Raw genomic sequence first — 25,954 nt, forward strand, 5'->3', positions numbered from 1 at the left:
GCCTGGCGTGTTGCAGTCCATGGGGTTTCAGAGTCAGACATGACAGAGCGACTGAACAACAGCAATATGCAGAGCTAAAGGTTCTTAAAATGTCGATGTGTTATATTCTGTTCACCAGAAAATGCTGGCCCCTTAAACACAAAAGTGAAGTGTACCACAGAGTAATCACTTATTTTCTTGTACTCTCATTGCATTCTGTAAAAATGCAATGCAAAAAAAAAAAATTTCTGACATAGTGCACTATGTCAGAAATGATTGTATTTGTCTGTTCATTAGATGTAAATTCTCTGTGAGCAGGGAGTTCTGTTTTTTTTTTTTTTTTTTTTTTTTTAGTCTTTTTTGTCTGCAATAACTCAAGATGGTAAGATGCTTTAAATAGTTTTTGAATAAGGGAAAGAAATTAAATGTAGTTGTATAAAATGAAATATGCCTGACCTTTAACTAGTCTACTCTATGCTCTTTTAGATATGTTGGTAATAAACACATCTGCACTTACCCCTAGTATCTGACCTGGACATGATGACCTGGGAGATTTTCTGTAGTCATCCCTGAACTTCTTTACATTCTCATTTCTAGATTATCAGGAGGGAAGGGAATGGACGTTTTGTTCCTCTTGTTGGTTAATTAGCTCTATATCAACTAAGTAGTTGAAAGAAAGAGAGAGCACAGAGAAAAAGCTGAACTACTTTGTTATTTTTTTAAATATTAGATCGAATAACTGACAACATTTTCTAGCAAGATTCTTCTCAGTGTCACACCTGATCATTAAAACTTATTACAACCTCTCATAAAATTCTACTTTTATCACAGGCTCTCCATTCAGTGTAATAGATCTGAAGCACCAATGTATGAGTGTACAACTGAACCGGTAGAAACAGCAGCCACGGAGACCTTCAAACAAATGCCTCAACAACCATCTCGAGCTCAGCAAACCAGTGGCAGCACCCCACATCACCCGGTGAGACCAAAGAGGAAAAGAACAACCAAAGCACAATTAATCTGGACTGGCATTGGTGTGGTGAACTGCCATGGGCCATTCCTTAATATGGGGAATATTTTCAAGCTGCTAATATGATCAAGGAAAAATCTAGGCGCGTATTTCTTTTTCGAAGCTCATTACAAGCTGTTTTTATTGTCATTTGAACTTCAACATTATCAACACAGCTAAGAACTAGGTCAGTAGGTTTTCCTTCTTCTAATCCACCATTCAGTTCAGTTCAGTTCAGTTCACTTCAGTCGGTCAGTCGTGTCCGACTCTTCGCGACCCCATGAATCGCAGCACGCCAGGCCTCCCCGTCCATCACCATCTCCCGGAGTTCACTCAGACTCACGTCCCTCGAGTCAGTGATGCCATCCAGCCATCTCATCCTCTGTGGTCCCCTTCTCCTCCTGCCCCCAATCCCTCCCAGCATCAGAGTCTTTTCCAATGAGTCAACTCTTCATATGAGGTGGCCAGAGTACTGGAGTTTCAGCTTTAGCATCATTCCCTCCAAAGAAATCCCAGGGTTGATCTCCTTCAGAATGGACTGGTTGGATCTCCTTGCAGTCCAAGGGACTCTCAAGAGTCTTCTCCAACACCACAGTTCAAAAGCATCAATTCTTCGGTGCTCAGCTTTCTTCACAGTCCAACTCTCACATCCATACAGAACATATTTCTTAAAATAGCTTATTTCCAGTCATAAAGTGCTACATATTTATTGTAAAGTTTGGAAAATTCAGAGACAAGCAAAGAGCAAAATTAAAATTGCAATCAATCTCTAACTATCATTAGTATTTTTAGTTTGTTATTTTCTCTGCAAATATTTCAAATAAAGTTTACATCATACTGCAAAATGTATTGATTATGTAGTTCTATAACTGTAAGTTATATTGTGGGTATTTTCCCATTGCTGTTACAATTCTTCAAGAACATCTTAATGGTTGTATTTTTTTACTTAAATGTAAAAATTCAATATTTATCTAACCCCTCCTCTGTTGTTGGATATTTGGGTTATTTCCAACTTTTGCTATAATTTCAAAATTTACTACTGAAATCTTCATAACTTGATCTTTGTACATGGCTCCCCACTTATTTCATGAGTGTATATTTTATAAAGTGGAATCACTAAATGAGAAGTGGGAACATTTTAAAGATTCTTCATACAAAATTGCTATTTAGAAAGGATATACCAAATTACACTCCTAGTGAGTTCAAGTAACTCTCTGAATCTTTGCTAATACTGTCTATTAACATTTTAAATTTTGTTAATTTTTTGAGGAGGATATAGTTTGTTTGCCATAATTTCTATTTCTCTGATTAACGGTGAAATGAAACTTCCTTTTCCCCACATAGTTTAGAAGGTAGTTATATTTCCTTTCTGTTGGAGTCTGCTGTTCATTTGTACTGATGCATCAGCTTGATTTATTAATGGATTTTAACTTTTTAAATGTTAAGTTTAACTGTGCAGAACCTTTCTTTATAATTATTTTCTTTGACTTTATTTTTCTTTGACTATATGTGACTTGTTATATAGACATTTTCAATTCTTATGAAAGTGCTCTCAATCTTAACATTCCTGACTTTTTACACAGCTTTATACTAGGAAAGTTTTTACCATTAAGAAATCAAATGACTTTTTACCTGTATTTGTTTTAACACTATTTGATTGTTTTTTAACATTTAAAGTTTAAATATACCTGGCTGTTATTTTGATACATGTTAGAAAGTGAGTGTATTCCCTTACTCTTACTTTGCATTTAAATAGCCAGTTTTCTCTGACTTCAAATGAATCTTTTCCTTTTTTAAATTTTATGTAGTGGTTTCTTTAGTATATATTATAATTTTCACCATTTTAAAGAATGTGTTTTATTGCCATCAATTTGGCTCAGCTGCCTTTAATTTTATTTTTAACACAAGAATATTTTTTAATCATTCTAGCTTTATGATACCATTAGCATATTATAGGGAGAAGGACATGGCAACCCACTCCAGTGTTCTTGCCTGGAGAATCCCAGGGACAGAGGAGCCTGGTGGGCTGCTGTCTATGGGGTCGCACAGAGTCGGACACGACTGAAGCGACTTAGCAGCAGCAGCAGCAGCATATTATAGAACAAAGTTTTTTTTTTTTTCAATTCAAAATGTATTCATTATGATCTTTCACACCATCAATTTAACTCACATGGGATAATTCACAAAGTAACCCAAAGTTGATAGTTTCCATTTTTGTTTGCTTGTTTTTCCTATTGAGATAAAATTGATATATAACATTACATTAGTTGCAGATGTACAACATAATAATTCAATGTATGTACAACTGTGAAATGCTCACCATTAGTCTAGTCAATGTCCTCCACCACGCATGGTTACAGTTTTTCTTTCAATAAGAAATTTTAAGATCAACTCTCTTAGCAACTTTTGAATATACAACTAACTATATTACTAACTATAGTCACCATGCTGTATCAGAGCTAATTTACTTTTTAACTGGAAGTTTGCATCTTCTGATCACCTTCATCCATTTTGTCTGCCTCTTGCACCCTGCTTCAGCAATCACTGGTCTATTTTTGTATCTATGTGCTCAGTTTTTTGGTTGGGGTGTTTTTGCTGTTTTTTCTTTTTTAAGATTCCACATACCAGTTAGATCGTGCAGCATTACTGTTCCTCTGTCTAAACTATTTCAAATAACCTAATGCCTTCAAGGTCCACCCATGTTGTTGCAAGTGGCAAAATGTCCTCCTTCTTATGGTTCGTTTATATATTTCATATATACACAGATAGATATAGATATATCACATTTTCCTTACCTGTTCATCCATCAGTGGACATTTAGGTTGCTTCCATGTCTTGGCTATTATAAACAATGCTTCAGTGAGCATGGGTGTGAGAATGTCTTTTCGAGTTACTGTTCTTGTTTCCTTTGGATAAATATTCAGAAATGGACTTTATGGATCATATGATAGTTCTATCTCTGATTTTTTGAGGAATCTCCAAACTGTTTTCCATAGTGGCTGCATCAATCTACATTCCCATCAATAGCGAACAATGGTTTCCTTTTCTCCACATCCTCACCAACACTTGTTACTTCTTGTGTTTTTGATAGTAGATGTTCTAATAGGGATGAAGTAATATCTCATTGTGGTTTTAATTTGCAAGTTCCTGATGAGTGTCTTCTCTTGTTCCTGTTGGCCATTTGTATGTCTTCTTTGGAAAACTGTCTATTCGTAGAAATTCTGTTCATTTTTAAAATTAGATTATTTGTAGTTTTTTTTAGTGAGCTATAGGTCGTGTGTGTTTGTCTGTCTACTATATGTCTGTGTGTCTGTTGACATTTTTCCTTTTACCTTTGTGTTAGTTCAAACTGCTGTCTTTGTTTTCAGTGGTCCTGAGGCATCTAGAATGAAAAACTAGGAAGTCAAGAAATACCTGGAGTAATGGACAAATTTGGCCTTGGAGTACAGAATGAAGCAGGGCAAAGGCTAACAGAGTTCTGACAAGAGAACGCACTGGTCATAGCAAACACCCTCTTCCAACAACACAAGAGAAGACTCTACACATGGACATCACCAGATGGTCAATACTGAAATAATTTTGATTATAATTCTTTGAAGCCAAAGATGGAGAAGCTCTATACAGTCATCAGAAACAAGACTGGGAGCTGACTGTGGCTCAGATCATGAATTCCTTATTGCCAAATTCAGACTTAAATTAAAGAAAGTAGGGAAAACCACTAGACCATTCAGGTATGACCTAAATCAAATCCCTGATGATTATACAGTGGAAGTGAGAAATAGATTCAAGGGATTAGATCTGATAGACAGAGTGCCTGAAGAATTATGGATGGAGGTTCATGACATTGTACAGGAGGCAGGGATCATGACCATCCCCAAGAAAAAGAAATGCAAAAAGGCAAAATGGTTGTCTGAGGAGGCCTTACAAACAGCTATGAAAAGAAGAGAAGCAAAAGGCAAAGGAGAAAAGGAAAGATATACCCATAGAGTTCCAAAGAAGAGCAAGGAGAGATAAAAAAACCTTCCTCAGTGATAAATGCAAAGAAATAAAGGAAAACAATAGAATGGGAAAGATTAGAGATCTCTTCAAGAAAATGAGAGATACCAAGGGAACATTTCATGCAAAGATGGGCACAATAAAGAACAGAAGTGGTATGGATCTAACAGAAGCAGAAGATATTAAGTAGAGGTGGCAAGAATACACAGAAGAACTATACAAAAAAGATCTTCACAACCCAGATAATCATGATGGTGTGATCACTCACCTAGAGCCAGACATCCTAGAATGCGAAGTCAAGTGGGTCTTAGGAAGCATCACTATGAACAAAGCTAGTGGAGGTGATAGAATTCCAGTTGAGCTAATCCTAAAAGATGATGCTGTGAAAGTGCTGCACTCAATATGCCAGCAAATTTGGAAAACTCAGCAGTGGCCACAGGACTGGAAAAGATCAGTTTTCATTCCAATCCCAAAGAAAGGCAAAGCCAAAGAATGCTCAAACTACTGCACAATTGCACTCATCTCACACGCTAGCAAAGTAATGCTCAAAATTCTACAAGCCAGGATTCAACAGTAGGTGAACCGTTAACTTCCAGATGTTCAAGATGGATTTAGAAAAGGCAGAGGAACCAGAATCAAATTGCCAGCATCTGTTGGATCATTGAAAAAGCAAGAGAGTTCCAGAAAAACATCTACTTCTGCTTTATTGACTATGCCAAAACCTTTGACTGTATGGATCACAACAAACTGTGGAAAATTCTTCAAGAGATGGGAATACCAGACCACCTGACCTGCCTCCTGAGAAATCTGTATGCAGGTCAAGAAGTAACAGTTAGAACTGGACATGGAACAACAGACTGGTTCCAAACTGGGAAAGGAGTACGTCAAGGCTGTATATTGTCACCCTGCTGATTTAACTTATATGCAGAATACATCATGAGAAACGCTGGGCTGGATGAAGCACAAGCTGCAATCAAGATTGCCGGGAGAAATATCAATAACCTCAGACATGTGCATGACACTTCCCTTATGGCAGAAAGTGAAGAGGAACTAAAGAGCCTCTCGATGAAAGTGAAAGAGGCGAGTGAAAACTCTGGCTTAAAGCTCAACATTCAGAAAACAAAGATCATGGCATCTGGTCCCATCACTTCATGGCAAATAGATGGGGAAACAGTGGGAACAGTGGCTGACTTTATTTTGGGGGGCTCCAAAATCACTGCAGATGGTGATTGCAGCCATGAAATTAAAAGATGCTTACTCCTTACAAGGAAAGTTATGACCAACCTAGACAGCTTATTAAAAAGCAGACATTACTTTGTCAACAAAGGTCCATCTAGTCAAGGCTATGCTTTTTCCAGCAGTCATATATGGATGTGAGAGAAAGTCATATATGGATGTAAAGAAAGCTGAGCACCGAAGAATTGATGCTTTTGAACTGCGGTGTTGGAGAAGACTCTTGAGAGTCCCTTGGACTGCAAGGAGATCCATCCAGTCCATCCTAAAGGAGATCAGTCCTGAATACCCATTGGAAGGACTGATGCTAAAGCTGAAACTCCAGTACTTTGACCACCTGATGAGAACTGACTCACTGGAAAAGACCCTGATGCTGGGAAAGATTGAAGATGGGAGGATAAGGGGACGACAGAGGATGAGGTGGTTGGATGGTATCACTAATTCGATGAACATGTGTTGGAGTAAACTCTGGGAGTTGGTGATGGAAAGGGTGGCCTGGCATGCTGCAGTCCATGAAGTTGTAAAGAGTTGGACAGAACTGAGCGACTGAACTGAAAGCATCTAGAGTGTGATGAGATGGGTTAGACAAAAGCCATTGCGTTAGACAGAAAAAATCAGAATAGTGGACTGTGGTCCAGACCTTTCGTTTCTTCTCCAGGCAGAAGCTGAATTGTTCTTGTATTGTTGTTCAGTCAGTGTATCTTGGTGGGAAGGAGATCCAGGGCTTCCTTTCCCACCATCTTGATAGCATCGCTCTTATTTTAAAAGTGTTGCTGTTGTTCAGTCACTCAGTCGTGTCTGACTCTTTCCAACCCCGTGGACTGCAGCACGCCAGGCTTCCCTGTCCTTCACCATCTCTCGGAGCCTGCTCAAACTCATGTCCATTGAGTCAGGACTGTTATTAAACAATTATTCTTCTAGGAAAACTTTAAAATCATTTGTAAGGTGCCAAATTAGTCTGTTAGTATTTCATTTAGGTTTTCATTAAACCTATATGTTGTTTTGGGAATATCTGTCATCTTTGTGGTGTTTAGTGAAGTGAAGTCGCTCAGTCGTGTCCAACTCTTTGCGACCCCATGGACTGTAGCCTATCAGGCTCTTCCATCCATGGGATTTTCCAGGCAAGAGTTCTGGAGTGGATTGCCATTTCCTTCTCCAGGGGATCTTCCCGACCCAGGAATCGAACCCGGGTCTCCCACATTGCAGGCAGACGCTTTACCATCTGAGCCACCAGGGAAGACTTGTGGTGTTTAGGTCTCTACTTTTCTCAGCTCTTTTTCTAGCTCTCAGTAAAAGGTTATATGTAGCTTAATTCTTATCATTCTGTGTTTCTCCTTGGGGACACCCTGGGTATCACACATTTGTTGCTATTGTGAATAAAGGTTTTTCTAATTTTACCTTTTTTGTAATTAGATCGATGACGGTTATGGGCTTCTGAATCATTATCTTGTAAAGAAAAGCCTTTCTAAACTCTTAGTAATTTCAAATGTTGGTTTAGCTTGACTCTCTTGCTTCTAGGTAGGCAATCAAAAGGTTTGTTTTAGCCTCTTTCTTTCTAGTATCTAAACCTCTCATTTCTCTTTCATGTCTTCATTGCTGAGAGGCTCCAGATCTTTTACGACAAAATTGAGTACTGCAAGAGATGATGGGGCTTGTATCAGATGATCTTAAATTGGATCAGCTTTAATGGGGCATTTTTCTAGTATTTCTTCATTAAGTACTATCGTGTTAGTTGTCTGTCTGAGATTCTTTATAGTATGCGGAAAGTCACTTTCTTTTTCTTTTTTAAGAGGTTTTTTGGGGGTATGCAGTCAGAATTGATTTTGAATTTATTTGTTTTATATCCCATGTTTTCTCTTCTTGGAAGCATTGCACTAATAGCATCCCTGATAGTAAATATTCCTGGGACTGTGGGGACTAAAAGCTAAACTTGTTTATAGTGAATTATTCTCTAACTACACTTTAGATTTTATTTGCTCATTTTTTATTTAGAATTGCATTACTTATGAATCAGAATAGTCTCTCTTTCTCTCTCAATATGATATTTGTTGCTTTGAGCATTTGAGATTTGGTAGCTACACATAAGCAACTAGCTATTGTTCATCTTAACAATTTATCTAACATAAGGACCATTTATTTCTTTAGAACAAGTTCATGAGTAAAAGCTTAGGACATGGGAAACTTTATAATATTTAGATAAAATTTTCAGTTCACAGTTCAAGAGTTAAATAGACAAAGTTCAAGAAAACCCTAGGACATTGGAATCTTTCTAATATTTAGAGAAATCTTTCTGTTTCTTCAAGCTTAATAATCTCTTCATACTTCTTCATACTTTCTTCAGTTAACTTTGATAATTTAATTTTCTTGAAAAAGTTATCTGCTTCACGATTTTCAATTCTAATTAAGAAAGATATTTTAAACTTACCATTTCATTCATTTATCATATCTTCAAATTTCTTTTAATTCAACTCAAATATTCTCAGCTTTTACCCCAAGAGAATAAAGTGGCATTTGTATCAGAAGGATCAAATTAAATATGTTAGGAAAACCTGTAATACCCTCAAAATACAAAACTGCATATCTGTCTTTGGCCTATTTAATACACTTAATTGCATAGCTTTTCCTGAAGATAATAGATCAGGTTTATCTGATGTTCACCAGGATCAAGTACATCATAACTTTTCTATCCATTACGAACTATGAATTAATGGCAACAGTGGTACATGCAATTAATTACAGTATAATTTGTATTGCCCGTTTGCAGCATTTTTAGAAGACTGCATAGTTGCATCCTTAAGGAGATACAAACCTATCCTCATTTACATGTAGCTGAGGAACATGAATTTTCTCTTACCTGTTGCCCCCTAAAGAGTGGGCAGTTCCAACCCCAACACACGCTACCTCTGATGTACAACTGTCTTGTTCGCTGCCTTAATAGATAAAGTTTAACTTTGAGAGGACTCTGCCTATTCAATTTTGATATCTTTAAATTACTCCAGTGTCCATAGATAATAAGTCTCCTCCCCAAACTTCAAAATAAAGCTTACATACAGACAAGGCTTTCTTCTGCCCACAATTCCTTAATTTGACAACTCAGTATTCTAAGGTTCTATGTATTATAATTTAAAGGTCGGGGAAGGGGGGAAATTAGTCCATCTATACATAAAATGTTCAGGAATTTTCAAAGGAAAGAGTTGAGAGAGGAAAGTGAAAGAAACATAAGAGAGAGGAAACTTAAAAAAGCAAAATCCCAGTGAAATATTTTTCATCAAAGGGATTAGAAATGCTTCCTGTTTTTTTTTTTAAGCGTACATTCTGCAACTACTTTATCATGTTTTCAATCAGTTGTTGATTTGCCCTCCCATGTGTAACTCCACTTGTAGGCGTTCCTTTCATCATCGTAATCAGTACAGTCAGACTCTAAGGAAGGTCTTCAAAATATGATCATCTGTGATGTTTTTCAATCAAAGAGAAATTAGAGTTCCCATATTGCAGTTGTTCTGGGTAGAAGTGCGAGTGGAGAGTAAGCCTTGTGACCATCCAGGAATGGGCTGTGCAGCTGCCTCTGGGTGATGGTCTTTCAGGTCTGTGTGTGTTTTCATCAGCAGCTCAGGCAGCCGAGCCCCTCAGACTACCTCACTGCACACCCAACCAGGCTGGCTGGAGTGCCTGCAGAGGGCTGGAGTGCCTGCAGGGAGCTGGAGTTATGCGTGGGGGGACAAACGCAGAGCTGCTCCACTTTCTGCTTTGAATAAAAGAGGAAGAAAAGTCATTTTCACAAAGCAGTATGTTTCACTTTTTAAATTTTTATCTTTTTTTAATTGGAGCATAATTGCTTTACAATGTTTTGTTAGTTTCTGCTGTACAACGGAGTAAATCAGTTATATGTATACATAAATCTCCTCCCTCTAAAGCCTCCCTCCCACCCCTGCCCCCATCTCACCCCTCCAGGTCATCTCAGAGCACTGAGCTGAACTCTGTGCTATACAGCAGCTTCTCACTAGCTATCTGTTTTACACATGGTAGTCTATATATCTGGAGAAGGGAATGGCAACCCACTCCAGTATTTTCGTCTGGAGAATTCCATGGACAGAGAAGCCTGGTGGACTACAGTCCATAGGGTCGCAGAGAGTCTGACGTGACCGAACACTAACACTTTCACTTTTCAGTGTCTATGTATCAATCTTACTCTCCAAATTCATCTCACCCACTACCCCACTGTGTCCACACATCCATTCTCTACATCTGCACCTCTATTCCTGCCCTGAAAACATTTAAAATTATACAAATAAGACTTGAATCTGTTTGCCTTATATTTTAAAACAGTTAAAATATTACAGATAAGAGTAGAGTCCTTTTCAGCCATCATTCCCTGCCCAAACCTGGTCCCTAGTTTTCTAGGAGTTATCAATTTGGGGTATATCTTTCAGACTTTATACTACACATACAACTATTCAAATATTCATATGTGTGTGCCCAAAGGGGACAAATGGCTATTATCTATTACACTTAGAATCTGGGAGAAAAAACTTAAAACCTGGAACTTGCACATATATGCACAAGAAGATAGGAACCTCTTTGTTCACTGCAACACTGCTTATTAATTCTGAAAAGCTGGAAACAGCCTAATATCCTGCTATTGCAAATGACTAAATAAGTCATGATACCTGTTCTCTGGATATACCATGATACATCCAATATGTGCTAACCTTTAATGCTTCTCAGTTGCAGAACAGTATGTATCATATGATAACATTGATATTAATGATGTGGATTTCACTGATTCACTGTGACCTATGCTAGGCATCTAGAAATTGTTTGAATATTTGAATGAAAAGGTAGATAGGCACGGGTCACTCAGAAGGGCCACAGAAAGCCAGTACCCAACCAGAGAATGTGACTTCAAGTCTGTAGCTCACTTTTTTCCCCTGCCCCACCCTCTTTCTCTTGTTCTATGGAAGAACATTCCCCAGGTGCCCAGTCCCTCTTCAGATTATTTATAGGGAGGAGAGAAGGTCACAGAGTATAGCTGCCTATCAATGTAGAATAATGAAATCTAATCTCCCATCCAGACCTGTTGACTGGTAGGTACATGGTGCCCCAGGAGCCTGGGCCAGGCTGGGTCAGGTCAGGAAGCAGCTAAGTTTGGTGAGAAAATTCTGTATGAGAACTGAGCTGATGATTATTAACTCAAAGAGACTCAGTGAATGCAAAGAGAAATGATGAATCTCAGTGCACATGAAATGGAAAGATAAGAAACTTTCAGTAGGAGGTACAAGTGAAAGATTTCTTGAGCCAAGAGAAATAAAATAATCCAGCTGCTTTTTGCAGATGCCTTTAGGGAAGATGTTCCGGGCAGCAACGAAACTCAGGCAAAAGACTATTGTGACTTATTTTTAAAACCTAAAAATTTTACTCATGTTTGTATATCTTTAAAGAAAAGTGCCTCATGTAAAACTGAGATAATGTGGTTGCACTTTGAGCATACAAATACTCGCCACTTTTTGAAAAAGAAAAATTTTGAAATATCATTATCATGTTTTATGAATTTTTAGGAATATGGATTAAATTCAAATCAAAGACTTATTTTCTGTATTTCTTGCTTCTCTAGACCATACTCAGCATTAGGAATGAACTGTGGAATACCCACGAATCCATTAATGTTCTCCATAGAGACAGAAGGTAGGAACCACATGCATGTGGACAAATACTAACAGCAGAGACACATCAGTAGCATTACACTTTGCTTTTATAGAAAAAAATTTTGCAAAGTTTTTAGTGCATTGCTTCTAATCTGGAAACAGTCCTTAAATGGAGAAACCCTGTGATTCCATATGAAGGTAACGGGGAGATTTGAGTGGTTAAGCATAACAAAAACCACTTGGATAGTTAGATTAAGTTTTAGGTTTTAATTTATTTTATTCCTTGAAATTTGCTTAGGCATTTTCAGTGAGGTATTCTGTGTGTCTCTTGTGTGTCTTACCTGCTTCTATAGAAATCAGTATACCTTCTCTAGCAGCATCTTTCTTGAAGATTTATTAGGTTGGTTGGAAACTGTTTACCATCTTATTATGTCTCAAAGGCAGATCATTCTTGGAGTCCCTGTATCCTGCTGTCATTCCTTTAGGAGACAGAATTCCTGGCCCTCAATAGGAAGGACCCCTGAGGGAAGATCTTTGTTTGCAGGCACAATACTTGGTATCTAGTAGATGCTCAGTAAACTAATGTATAAATATATGCTAATAAATATGTATTAAAATAAAATGCTGTCAATAAATTTATTGAGCATTTAATATAGCTTCATCATATATATACCCATATATACCTAATGAGATGTGCTTCATAATATAAAAATATGATAGATAAGGAGCATTTAAAAATTCTATAATAATTCATTAAAAGAGGCTTAACAACACTTTTAAAAATAATTTAATGTTAAAAACAATGTTGATCTTTTTTATCTTTTTCGTGATGTCAGTTCAGTTCAGTTCAGTTGCTCAATTATGTCTGACTCTTTGCGACCCCATGGACTGCAGCATGCCAGACCTCCCTGTCCATCACCAACTCCTGGAGCTTGCTCAAACTCATGTCAATCAAGTTAGTGATGCCATCTTATCCTCTGTCATCCCCTTCTCCCACCTCCAATTTTTCTCAGCATCAGGGTCTTTTCAAATGAGTTAGTTCTTCACATCAGGTGGCCAAAATATTGGAACTTCAGTTTCAGCATCAGTCCTTCCAATGAATACTGAGGACTGATTTCCTTTAGGATGGGCTGGTTGGATCTCCTTGCAGTCCAATGGACTCTCAAGAGTCTTCTCCAACACCACAGCTCAAAAGCATCAATTCTTCAGTGCTCAGCTTTCTATACAGTCCAACTCTCACATCCATACATGACTACTGGAAAAACCATAGCTTTGACTAGATGGACCTTTGTTGGCAAAGTAATGTCTCTGCTTTTTAATATGCTATCTAGGTTGGTTATAGCTTTTCTTCCAAGGAGCAAGGGTCTTATGGCTGCAGTCACCATCTGCAGTGATTTTGGAGCCCAAGAAAATAAAGTCTCTGTTTCCATTGCTTCCCCATCTATTTGCCATGAAGTGATGAGACCAGATGCCATGATCTTAGTTTTCTGAATGTTGAGTTTTAAACCACCTTTTTCACCCTCCTCTTTCACTTTCCCCAAGAAGCTCTTTAGTTCTTCTTCACTTTCTGCCTTAAGGGTGGTATCATCTGCATATCTGACACTATTGATATTTCTCCCGGCAATCTTGATTCCAGCTTGTGCTTCATCCAGCCTGGCATTTCTCCTGATGTACTCTGCATATAAGTTAAATAAGCAAGGTGGCAATATACAGCCTTGACATACTCCTTTCCCAGTTTGGAACCAATCTGTTGTTCCATGTTCAGTTCTACTGTTGCTTCTGCATACAGATTTTTCAGGAGGCAGGTCAGGTGGTCTGGTATTCCCACCTCTTGAAGAATTTTCCACAGTTTGTTGTGATCCACACAGTCAAAGGTTTTGGCATAGTCAATAAAGAAGAAGTAGATATTTTTCTGGAACTCTCTTGCTTTTTCAGTGATCCAGCGGATGTTGGCAATTTGATCTCTGGTTCATCTGCCTTTTCTAAATCCAGCTTGAACATCTGGAAGATACAGAAAGTAAATTAGAAATAAACTTAAAATAGTATAGAAATAAAAAGGCATTTTTGAAACACAAAATGTAGAAATAAAAAGGAAACTTTGAAATTTAATTCTTAAAATAACTGAACCAAGAATTCTGTCTTAAAGAATGACAACAGGATACAGAAATGCAAGGAATGATTTGTCCTTTGAAACACAATAAGAGTATCTCAAGCTATTGTTTTAAACTAAATGATTCCATTTTATATACCTCATGCCCACTAAATACACCTTTGGTCTCCTAGTAAAGTATTTATCAACACAAAGAATACCAGTGTGAACTTAACTAATGAGTAAAATCTATGTGAAGGCTTTATCTTTGTTCTTGTGTACACCATTGTGTTCATCAAAGATTTGGATAAAATAGTAGAGAGCATACTTCACAAATGTGTGTGACATGATAGAAAAGGCATAAATAATAAGTCAAAATAGAGTCTTAAATGTCTAAGATGCTGCAGTCTGGAATAATGGGGCGATTAATAAAGACTAAATTTTAAAAGATTAAATGTAAATCCTATAATTATAGGCCCAGGTTCACAGTAAATAGTGTGGAAAGGCCTGAGATAATACAGTAAACTGTAAGTTTAATAACAGCCCACATTGTGTCACTGATTATTTAAAAAGCAATGCAGTCTCAGGCTACATTATAAGAAAGAGTATCATTCAATTACTAGCTGTCTATTTGTTACTCTCTACTAGGTGCTGATCAAGGAAAGTAACTATCACTACTCTGTACATGATTCATTTGCCATGTGAATATTTGTGTTCTGTTTGAAGGCCTCCTACATGGGAGATTCAAGCTCCTTAACTTCAGAAAGCAGAACTACATATAAAGATCTAATTTATAAAGACTGATTTCAGATCATTTGAAAGGAATTATTTCTCAAATAATCTGAACCATGTTAGCAGTGAATATGTGCCCAGAAATATGGGCACTAGGTAAATTATGTTCACCAGAAACTATGATAATTTCTCCATTAAAAAAAAAGAACAGAGTCAGAAAAGAAATGCAGGCTTTCCCTGCTTTCACCTGGATTGTCAAAGATGAGAATGTGTGTCTATGAGCTGTTCAAACATGGTGGATGGGCCAGAAAGGAGGAAGGGGATGGCAGTGATGGGCAATACAGGAGAAAACGGCTGTCATTACTGGTCATAACAAGCACAACACTCTACATATGGAAAATACCGTCTAGAGAAGCTTTGGAGAATGTTTCTTTGTTGTCTGCTATATAAAATCTCTCAGCTGACTCTTTTCTGAAAAGTCCATCATAAAGATGTACTTGAAATTCTAATTACAATCAAAAATTTTAAAGTCAGACTCTTGTTCCACCTGTGTGGCTATCTGGAAGTTTGAGGGCCATCTTTTAGAGAGATCCCTGCTTTGGATATGAACCCCAGCTAAATTCCAAGACCTCTCCAATATCTGTGGCAATTAAAAACTTTAAAGGCTCTAACACTGAAAATGTTTGTTTTGTTTCCTACCAGGGAGCCAATTTCCACAAATTCCACAAATAGAACAGTACTGGTCAAAGAATAAGACAGTACTTTAAAAAGCCAATTTTAGTTGTAAACATACCTTGTAACAGGAACTGTTTTAGGCCTGGGTTTGAGGATATGACATGAAGCGAAATAGAAAAAAAAAGTTGCCAGAATAAAGACACAATAAGTAATTATTAAGTAATAGAATAAGTAAAATACAAGTGAAGTAACAAGTGAAGCAGGTAGTGTGTCATAAAAGTGACTCTCCAGAAGTCTGAAGGCTCGAGACTAAGTCAAAATCTAGGATTGTATCATGTTCTGTAGCAATTAGATGTGGCAAAAATCCATGGAGACAAGGAGATGGGAAGGATGGGGGAAGGAGATGGGAGATGATGGAGGTGAGGTTGGGGGTTCTGGTTTGCAGTTTCAAGTAGAGCAGTGAGGGAGAGCCTCACTGAGGGAATGATGGTAAGATGATGAGATGAGCAAAAACCTAGGGGAAGGAGGATTCCAGACAGAGGGGCCCAAAAGAGCCAACTCTGAGGGGAGTTCAAGCAGTTGCCAAGAGCTCTGTGTGACTGAAGGACAGTCAGTGAGCAGGAGAAATTAGAGATGAGGTCAGGAGGGAAGGGAAATCCTGGCCGTCTTATCAAGTTTCGTCTGCCTCTGTAAGGACTTTGGTTTATTCTGAATAAAGAGGGGGACACACTGGAGGACTTTGAGCAGGGGAGTTACGTGACCTCCCTCATGTTATGAAGGAATTACTCTGACTACTTGATTCATTCTGAAACCAATCAACCACTAGACTAGACTTAGGATGAGAAGCCAAGACAGACCCAGAATTCACGAATTGCATCATTGTTCCTTCCCTTGTGGCCTTAGTCAGATGTTAGGTATTTAGCCATGACATGCATGTCGTCATTCTAAACGGAGTATTTATGGACAGAAGGATGACGAATAAAGTCAATATTCACATTTAAGGAGCTGCTGAAGGTATGCTGTCAAAAGTAGTCCGTAAAAGCATGATGAGTTTTTGAAAACACCTCTAAAAACACTGAAATTCTTGGGAGAATTGTGTGTATAGTAGACATGAGAAACAGCTGTACAGGGTGAACAGGTTAAAGCAGGACAGTGAATGTTAGGTGTTATTAGTCAAGTCCAGGCCTCTCCAGCTCCTTCTCCCACAGAGAGGACCCGGAGTACATTTCGCTAGGGCTATTGCATCTTGCTATACTGGTCTTGCCCTTCCAAGTCACTCAGACCTGTCCTTTTTGCAGGCTCCTTAAAAAGCAGTTAAACGGATACAAAGACAAGTTGCAAGCCATATACGCCTGCCAGGAAGAACAAAGTTGCAGATATGATACAAAGATTCATGAACTCACAATCAATCGGGACAGTCTGTGGACCAAGCTGCAGCTAATGAGACAGGATCTACAGGTATAGAATGTGGGAGACACTAGCCATCTGGACCAGCCATCTGGACCATCTGGAGGTCTGACCTAGAATCCTTGGGCTGAGGGTGGGCTGCAGCCTGAGGCTCTTGCGCCTCACTCTGATCAGCCTCCTCCCTTTCCCACTTTTCCCTATACCCTAATCAACTCCCCCTTTCATCAGCCAGATGATATCTTCCACTTTTCTGAACGTGGTGCCATTGGGAGAGAATAGCATGGGTACCATTTACTAACAGTAGACTTGGGGCAGAGAGGTACTTTATAGCATTGATTCTTAAACCTTTAGTCTAGGCACCCCTTTTAGATTCTTACAATTTTTTGAGGGTCCTAGAGCGCTTTTGTGGGTTATATCTATTGCTATTTACCCTAATCAAAATTAAGACTGATAAGTAAAATGGTTTTAAAATAAGTTTAACTAATTTGAAAATGAAAATAATAAGCCTATTATATAATGTAATGTTTTAAACAGTAATTATATATTCTTGTGTTTGTGTGTGTGTTAGTTGCTCAGTCGTGTCCGACTCTTTGTAACCCCATGGACTATAGTCCACCAGGCTCCCCTGTCCATGGAATTTTCCAGGCAAGAATAGTGGAGTGGGTAGCCATGCCCTCCTCCAGGAGATCTTCCCAACCCAGGGATTGAACTCAGGTCTCCTTCATTGCAGGTGGATTCTTTACCATCTGAGCCACCAGGGAACCCCATATATTCTTAAATATGTATTTAATTAGAAGACTGGCATTGTTTTATGTTTTTTTACAAATCTATTTAATGTCTGGCTTCACAAAGACAGCTGAATTTTTCCTGCTTCAGCATTCAGTCTGTTGCAAGATGTTTTGGCTGAAGTATGTGAAGAAATCTGGCCTCATACAGATTTGCAGATGAAAAAGAAAGAAGCATTTTAGTAGCCTTTTAAGATAATTGGAGATCTTCCTTGACACCAGATCAAAACATAATAAATGATTGTTTCCATAAGAGAATGGTTGCAATATTGAATCTGAAACCACATGTCTTTTACACCCTGTTTCATTAAGATACAATATTCTGTTGTCCTTTTTGAATGAATCTTCTATCTAGGCATGACTTTGTACCATCATACATTGGTCAGCTGGAAATTTACCAAGCTATGCTGAACTTCCTAATGATCATCCATTTCATTATGTAAGAGTTTAAAAATCGTATTCATTAATATTACCATGAATCTTGTCAGAAAAATCTTTAGGGATTGGAATGGAGACAAGCTCATGTTAGTGGATGAAAGTTTTCCAAAATTCTAATGTTTGCTTAAAAGCTCAGCTATTAAAACTGTCCTCAGAGAGCATTGTTTTCCTTACTGTAATAAGTAATTCATTTTTGAAAAAGATGTTTGCCAAATACCAAAGCCTAATTCTTTTGCATAAGAGAAAATTGTTATATTTCAGTAAATATCAGAAATGCTTTATGCATACATCACATTTCATCACATACAATATTAAGGAGACATGTTACTGAGAAAAACAAGAATTTTTGCTACACCTTCAAGGATATTATTTTTTTCTTTTTTATTGGACTATAGTTGATATACAATGTGTTCATTTCAAGTATATAGCAAAGTGATTCAGTTATACATAAATACATATATTCCTTTTCAGATTCTTTTCCATAAAGGTTATTACAAGATATTGAATATAGTTCCCTGTGCTATAGAAAGAGTCTCAGGGATCTCCAGGAGTCTGTGGACCACACTTAGAGACCTGTGCTTTATAGGCTGCACATTCCCTAGATTTTATACCTATGGCTTATTTTGAAACCTATCTAAGTAGATCATTATGAACTTTTTATTGTAATATTTTTATCTATCAATCTAATACATCATGACATTTTCAGATATTCCTTTGATATTTTAGAACTTGAACTTTCAGAACCTAAAGTTTTCCAAAATTCCTTATGATTATTCCCTGTGATCTTTTTAGAATCTAAACTGTTCTAACTTTTGTAGACAGTTTTAGGGTGACATTGAATTAGTAGCATAAAATAAAATTGCTAATAATGTAGAGACAAAAAAAGAAAATATTGCATTAAAATTTCCTATTGAAATATTGAAATTTAACACATAATGAAAAAGTAAGAAAAATGTTAATTTCTTCATAAATAAAATTTTCTTTACCCAGGCAATGTTGCAGCCCCTCCATCCTTCATCTTTTTCCTGGCAAAATGTGATTGCCAAGGTTGACCATGGAAAGGGTGAAGAAAGATTTCAGAAAAGGGGAGGAGATTCTTCCCAGATCAAGGGTTCCACTGAGGATAGTTCACAACAGAAAACACTTCCTAGGTCCACTGTGATTAATGGAAGCAACCAAGGTCCACCACCTGTAAAACACGCCCTACCAAACTCAGAATTACCAGAGGCCACCTCAAAGCTGAGGCCATTGCAAAGCCCCAGGGCACAAAGCCGAGCACAGAAGACCTCAAAGGAGACCTCTAGCCCCGCCCAGTTCCCAGGAAGGACGGCTGCAGGACATCCCCCAAATTCCTCTTGTTGAAATGACCAGTCTTGCTCTGGCACCAGTGGAAAGGAAAGGGGCAATGAACATCCAGGAGGGGAAGGATGAGCTAGAGGGAGAACTGCAAGAACTGTTGTCAAAACTCACGGATGCCTTCACTCTAGAAGCGCCTCCTGGTAAGATGCTCACAATCACTAGAGATAGTGACGACCAGGGGCGTCAGGCTGCCTTTTAAAACACTTGAGTCCATAATATTAGCCCAACAGCTGCAATTCATCTAGTGAGTAACCGAATTGTGAGTCTTTTGGACATTAATAGCCTCTTTGATGGAGTAAGAAATGGCAAGCCACTCCTGTATGCTTGCCTGGAGAATTCCATGGGTGGAGAAGCCTGACGGGCTCCAGTCCATGGGGTTGCAAACAGGTGGACGTGACTGAGCGACTGAGAACACATGCACAACGTCTTCGGACTTGATTTCTAGTATTGCCTAATTGAGAGTGTTATTGTGAGCCTTAGAGGTGATAAGCCGTACGAGATTTTATCGTAGCTCCTGGCACATGCCAAGAATTCAATAAATGGCTATTATTTTGCTGTGGCAATTGTCATGATCAGTAGTACTAAAACATATATAACTGGGCAGCCTGATGTGACCCTTTTAAAATGAGAGTAAGAATGATAGTCTTTCTCTGGAGGATAAGTGATGAATGTTTCTACAAGTAACACTGTCATCATCACCCTTATAAGCTGTGCTTGTTGCTAAATCTGAGGGTTCTTTTTATTAATACTTCTTTATTATAGCTATTTCTTCTGTTTTGCAGTGACATTGTCTTATTTATAGAAGACTTTGTCATCTTAATATACCTATATCTGTATTTACATCCCTTTCTTTTTAAGATCTTTTATGTTGGAATGAGTCATCTAGAGACCAGCGATAAAACAAAGGTTAATATTCTCATATTTTTTGCATCAGAGAAAACCTTCCCCAAATACTTCTGAGTTGATATATTAGTTTACTAGAACAGCCATAATGAAGAATCACAGATCAGGTGGATTAAACAATTAAATTTTCTCCTCACACTTCTGGATGCTAGAAGCTGGAGATCAAGGTATAAGCAGCATTGTTGCCTTCTAAGGCCTCTCTCCTGGGCTTGTCAATGACTGTCTTCCCCTTGTGTTTTCACACCATTTTCCTCCATGCATTCTCTATAATGGGCTTCCCAGGTGACTCAGTAGTAAGGAAACTGCTGCCAATGCAGGAGAAATGGGTTTGATCTCTGAGTCAGGAATATCCTTGGAGAAGGGAATGACAACCTGCTCCAGTGTTCTTGCCTGGAAAATTCCATGAACAGAGGAGCCTGGTGAGCTATAGTCCCAGTCCATGGGATCCCAAAAAGAGTCAAACACAGCTTAGTGACAAAACAACAAAATGTCTCTATCCAAATTTCTTCTTTTGTATAAGTCCACTGCTCATATTGGGTTAGGATCCAGCCACACAAAGTTCATTTAATTTAATTAACTCTTTAAAGACTCTAGAAATATAGTCTGGAGAAGGCAATGGCACCCCACTCCAGTACTCTTGCCTGGAGAATCCCATGGACGGAGGAGCCTGGTAGGCTGCAGTCCATGGGATCGCTAAGAGTTGGACACGACTGAGCAACTTCACTTTCACTTTTCACTTTCATGCATTGGAGAAGGAAATGGCAACTCACTCCAGTGTTCTTGCCTGGAGAATCCCAGGGACAGAGGAGCCTGTTGGGCTGCCGTCTATGGGGTCGCACAGAGTCGGACACGACTCACATGACTTAGCAGCAGCAGCAGCAGCAGCAGAAATATAGTCACACTTGGAGATAGTGGAAGCGGGACTTCAGTATAAGAATTTAGGAAGGGAAACACGAGAGCAGCTGGTGAGCTGTAAGATGGGAACATGATAATGTCAGTTATACACTGAACTTGGTAGAGCCAAGTCAATGAAGTAATTACTGGGTAATTCTAAAAATCTACTGTGAAGAGAGCTGGAATTATAATCGTGTATTAGAGAAAGTAAAATCACAAAAATGCCAGAAGTATGCTCAGACTGCCTGAGACAAAGAAGAGATGAGAACTCATTGTGCCTGATTCATAGGCCAACACAAGATTCCACCCACTTATTTCCATCTAAACATCACTGGGGTCATGATGAGCATTCTAAAATAAAGTCAATATCCACTAGACCTTTTTAGGAAAATTTCACATAAAAACATGGTTTTTATTTTAGAAACTATTCTAGGATTTCACATATTCATCCCATTTTTATTTTTTGTTTTTGTTTCTCCAATTGAATTTATGAAAGCTATTGATTTTTAAAATATTAAAAATATTGGGTTAGCCCTCACAAATGTGGTTCATCTCAGATTCTTAACAGACTACATCTGCTACATGTATCTGGGAGACAATATCCTGACTCTGTATACTGGCGTAAGATGGTGGAGTAGAAGGACATGCGCTCATCTTCTGCGGGAACTCCAAAACTACAACTCGCAGCTGAACAACCATTGACTAGAGAATGTTGGATCTTGCCAAAAAAGATACCCCACGTCCAAGGGCAAAGGAGAAGCCCCAGAAAGATGGTTGGAGGGGCAAAATCACATTTAGAATCAAACCCCTTACCCGCCAGAGATGCTCAGAGGGCTCAAACAAACCTGGTGCCCACCAGGATTCAGAGACCCCACAGAGACTGAGCCAGAACTGTGTCTGAGTGTCTGCTGAGGAGGCACGGGTCAGCAGTGGCCTGCCGCAGGGGCAGGGGTTCAGGGTGCAGCAGACCTGGGTAAGGCAGAAGCCCTCTTGGAGGAGGTCACCAGTAACCCCACCACAGAGCCTCCAGAACTTACACAGGAAACAGACTCTTGGAGGGAGAAACAGAAACTTGTGTGCACCAGGACCCAGGAGAAAGGAGCAGTGACCCCACAAGAGACTGACCCAGACTTGCCCTTGAGTGTCCCGGAGTCTCCAGCAGAGGTGAGGTCAACGGTGGCCGGCTGCAGGGCTGGGGGCACTGAGTGCAGCAGCGCCTGCATGGGACCTTTTGAAGGAGGTCGGCATTATCTTCATTACCTCCACCATAGTTTGGCCTCAGGTCAAACAACAGGGAGGGAACCCAGCCCGTCCATCAACGGAAAATTAGATTAAAGATTTACCGAAAAATTTGAAAACGGGAGTCTCCCGGTCTGATTGGTCACCTTCTGGTGAAGGGTTAGGTGCTGAGTTCTGATTGGTTCTCATTTCCCGGGCTGGCCAAGGGTTCTGATTGGTTCGCAGGTGGTGGGGTGAGGTCTTTTTCGCGCGAGAATACCCTATATAAGCAATGTAACCCAGAGCTCAGGGCTCCTCCCTATAGCTGCTGCGTCAGTATCAGTGGGAGCCCCAGCTCGAGCTTGGTAATAAAAACTCTCTTGCTTTTGCATCGGAAAAAAAAAAAAAAAAAAAAAAGATTTACCAAGCATGGCCCATTAGAATAAGACCCAGCTTGCCCCTCAGTCAGTCTCGTTCATCAGGAAGCTTCCATAAGCCTCTTATCCTTATCCATCAGAGGGCAGACAGAAAGAAAACCACCACAGAAAACTAACCAAACTACTCACATGGACCACAGCCTTGTCTAACTCAATGAAATTATGAGCCCTGCCATGTAGGGCCACCCAAGACGGACGGGTCATGGTGGAGAGTTCTGGCAAAACGTGGTCCACTGGGGAAGGGAATGGCAAATCACTTAAGTTTTCTTACCTTGAGAACCCCATGAACAGCATGAAAAGGTGAAAAGATAGGACACTGAAAGATGAACTCCCCAGGTTGGTAGGTGCCCAATATGCTACTGGAGATCAGTGGAGAAATAACTCCAGAAAGAATGAAGAGACAGAGCCAAAGCAAAAACAACACCCAGTTCTGGATGTGACTGGTGATGGAAGTAAAGTCTGATGCTGTGAAGAGCAGTATTGCATAGGAACCCTGAATGTTAGGTCCATGAATCAAGGCTAATTGGAAGTGGTCAAACAGGAGATGGCAAGAGTGAACATCGACATTTTTGAATCAACTAACTAAAATGGACTGGAAGGAGTGAATTTAACTCAGATGACCATTATATCTACTACTGAGGGCAAGAATCTCAGAAGAAATGGAGTAGCCCTCATAGTCAACAAAAGAGTCCAAAATGCAGTACTTGGATGCAATTTCAAAAACGACGGAATGATCTCTGTTCATTTTCAAGCAAACCATTCAAGATCACAGTAATCCAAGTCTGTGCCCCAACCAGTAATGCTGAAGAAACTGAAGTTGAACAATTCTATGAAGACCTACAAGACCTTCTAGAACTAACACCCCAAAAAGATGTCTTTTCATTATAGGGGACTGGAATGCAAAAGTAGGAAGTCAAGAGATACTGGGAGTAACAGGCAAATTTGGCCTTGGAGTACAAAACGAAGCAGGTCAAAGGCTAACAGAGTTTTGCCAAGAGAATGCACTGGTCATAACAAACATCATCTTCCAACAACACAAGAGAAGACTCTACACATGGACATTACCAGATAGTCAATACTGAAATCAGATTGATTATATTCTTTGCAGCCAAAAAGGGAGAAGCTCTATACAGTTAGCAAAAACAAACCAGGAGCTGACTGTGGCTCAGATCATGAACTCCTTATTGCCAAATTCAGACTTAAATTGAAGAAAGTAGGGAAAACCACTAGACCACTCAGGGATGACCTAAATCAAATCCCTTATGATTATACAGTGGAAGTGACAAATAGATTCAAGATCTGATATACAGAGTGCCTGAAGAACTATGGATGGAGGTTCGTGACATTATACAAGAGGCAGTGATGAAGACTATCCCCCCCAAAAAAGAAATGTAACATGGCAAAATGTCTGAGGAGCCCTCACAAATAGCTGAGAAAAGAAGAGATGCTAAAGGCAAAGTAGAAAAAGAAAGATATATCCATTTGAATACAGAGTTGCAAAGAATAGCACAGAGCGATAAGAAAGTCTTCCTCAGCGATCAGTGCAAAGAAACAGAGGAAAACAATAGAATGGGAAAGACTAGAGATCTCTTCAAGAAAATTAGAGATACCAAGGAAACATTTCATGCAAAGATGGGCACAATAAAGGACAGAAGTGGTATAGACCTAACAAAAGCAGAAGATATTAAGAAGTGGCGAGAATACACAGAACTATACAGAAAAGATCTTTATGACCCAGATAACCATGATGGTGTGATCACTCATCTAGAGCCAGACATCCTGGAGTCTGAAGTCGGGTAGGTCTTAGGAAACATCACTATAAACAAAGCTAGTGGATGTAGTGGAATTACGTTGAGCTATTTCAAATCCTAAAAGGTGATGCTATGAAAGTGCTGCACTCAATATGCCAGCAAACTTGGATAACTCAGCAGTGGCCATGGGACTGGAAAAGGTCAATTTTCATTCCAATTTCAAAAAAAGGCAATGCCAAAGAATGTTCAAACTACCACACAACTGCACTCATCTCACAGCTAGCAAAGTAATGTTCAAAATTCTACAAGCTAGGCTTCAACAGTAGGTGAACCGTGAACTTCCAGATGTTCAAGATGGATTTAGAAAAGGCAGAGGAACCAGAGATCAAATTGCCAGCATTTGTTGGATCATAGAAAAAGCAAGAGAGTTCCAGAAAAACATCTATTTCTGCTTTATTGATATGCCAAAACCTTTGACTGTGTGGATCACAACAAACTGTGGGAAATTCTTCAAGAGGTGGGAATACCAGACCACCTGACCTGCCTCCTGAAAAATCTGTATGCAGGTTAAGAAGCAACAGTTAGAACTGGACATGGAACAACAGACTGGTTCCAAATTGGGAAAGGAGTCCGTCAAGGCTGTATATTGTCACCATGCTGATTTAACTTATATGCAGAGTACATCATGAGAAATGCTGGGCTGGATGAAGCACAAGCTGGAATCAAGATTGCCGGAAGAAATATCAATAACATCAGATATGCAGATGACACTGCCATAATGGCAGAAATTGAAGGCGAACTCAAGAGCCTCTTGATGAAAGTGAAAGAGGAGAGTCAAAAAGTTGGCTTAAAACTCAACATTCAGAACACTAAGATCATGGCATCTGGTCTCATCCCTTCATGGCAAATAGATGGGAAAGCAATGGAAACAGTGAGAGACTTCATTTTCTTGGGCTCCAAAATCACTGCAGATATTGATTGCAGCCATGAAATTAGAAGATGCTTGCTCCTTGGAAGAAAAGTTATGACCAACCTAGACAGCATATTAAAAAGCAGAGACATTACTTTGCCAACAAAGGTCTATCTAGTCAAAGCTATGATTTTTCCAGTAGTCATGTATGGATGTGAGATTTGGACTGTAATGAAAACTGAGTACTGAAGAATTGCTGCCCTTGAGCTGTGATATTGGAGAAGACTCTGGAGAGTCCCTTGGACTGCAAGGAGATCCAACCAGTCCATGCTGAAGGAAATCAGTCCTGAATGTTCATTGGAAGAACTGCTGAAACTCCAATACTTTGGCCACATGATGAGAAGAACTGACTCACTTGAAAAGACACTGATGCTGGGAAATATTGGAGGCTGGAAGAGAAGGGGCCGACAGAGGATGAGATGGTTGGATGGCAGCAC

At 39.1% G+C, this 25,954-nt stretch overlaps 1 protein-coding gene across 1 annotated transcript in view; it reads left to right on the plus strand.

Annotated features, from left to right (window-relative positions):
- The window catches only part of DYTN (dystrotelin), a 58,911-nt gene that overhangs the window by 25,838 nt on the left and 7,119 nt on the right, over nucleotides 1-25,954 (plus strand). Inside the window, 3 exon segments of the mRNA XM_040227919.1 lie at nucleotides 16,654-16,813; nucleotides 18,976-19,268; nucleotides 19,270-19,484. Of these exon segments, the coding sequence (XP_040083853.1) occupies nucleotides 16,654-16,813; nucleotides 18,976-19,268; nucleotides 19,270-19,484 (668 nt within the window).

Source organism: Oryx dammah, unplaced genomic scaffold, assembly GCF_014754425.2.
Source record: "Oryx dammah isolate SB20612 unplaced genomic scaffold, SCBI_Odam_1.1 HiC_scaffold_27, whole genome shotgun sequence".
In the NCBI taxonomy this organism is placed as follows: domain Eukaryota; kingdom Metazoa; phylum Chordata; class Mammalia; order Artiodactyla; family Bovidae; genus Oryx; species Oryx dammah.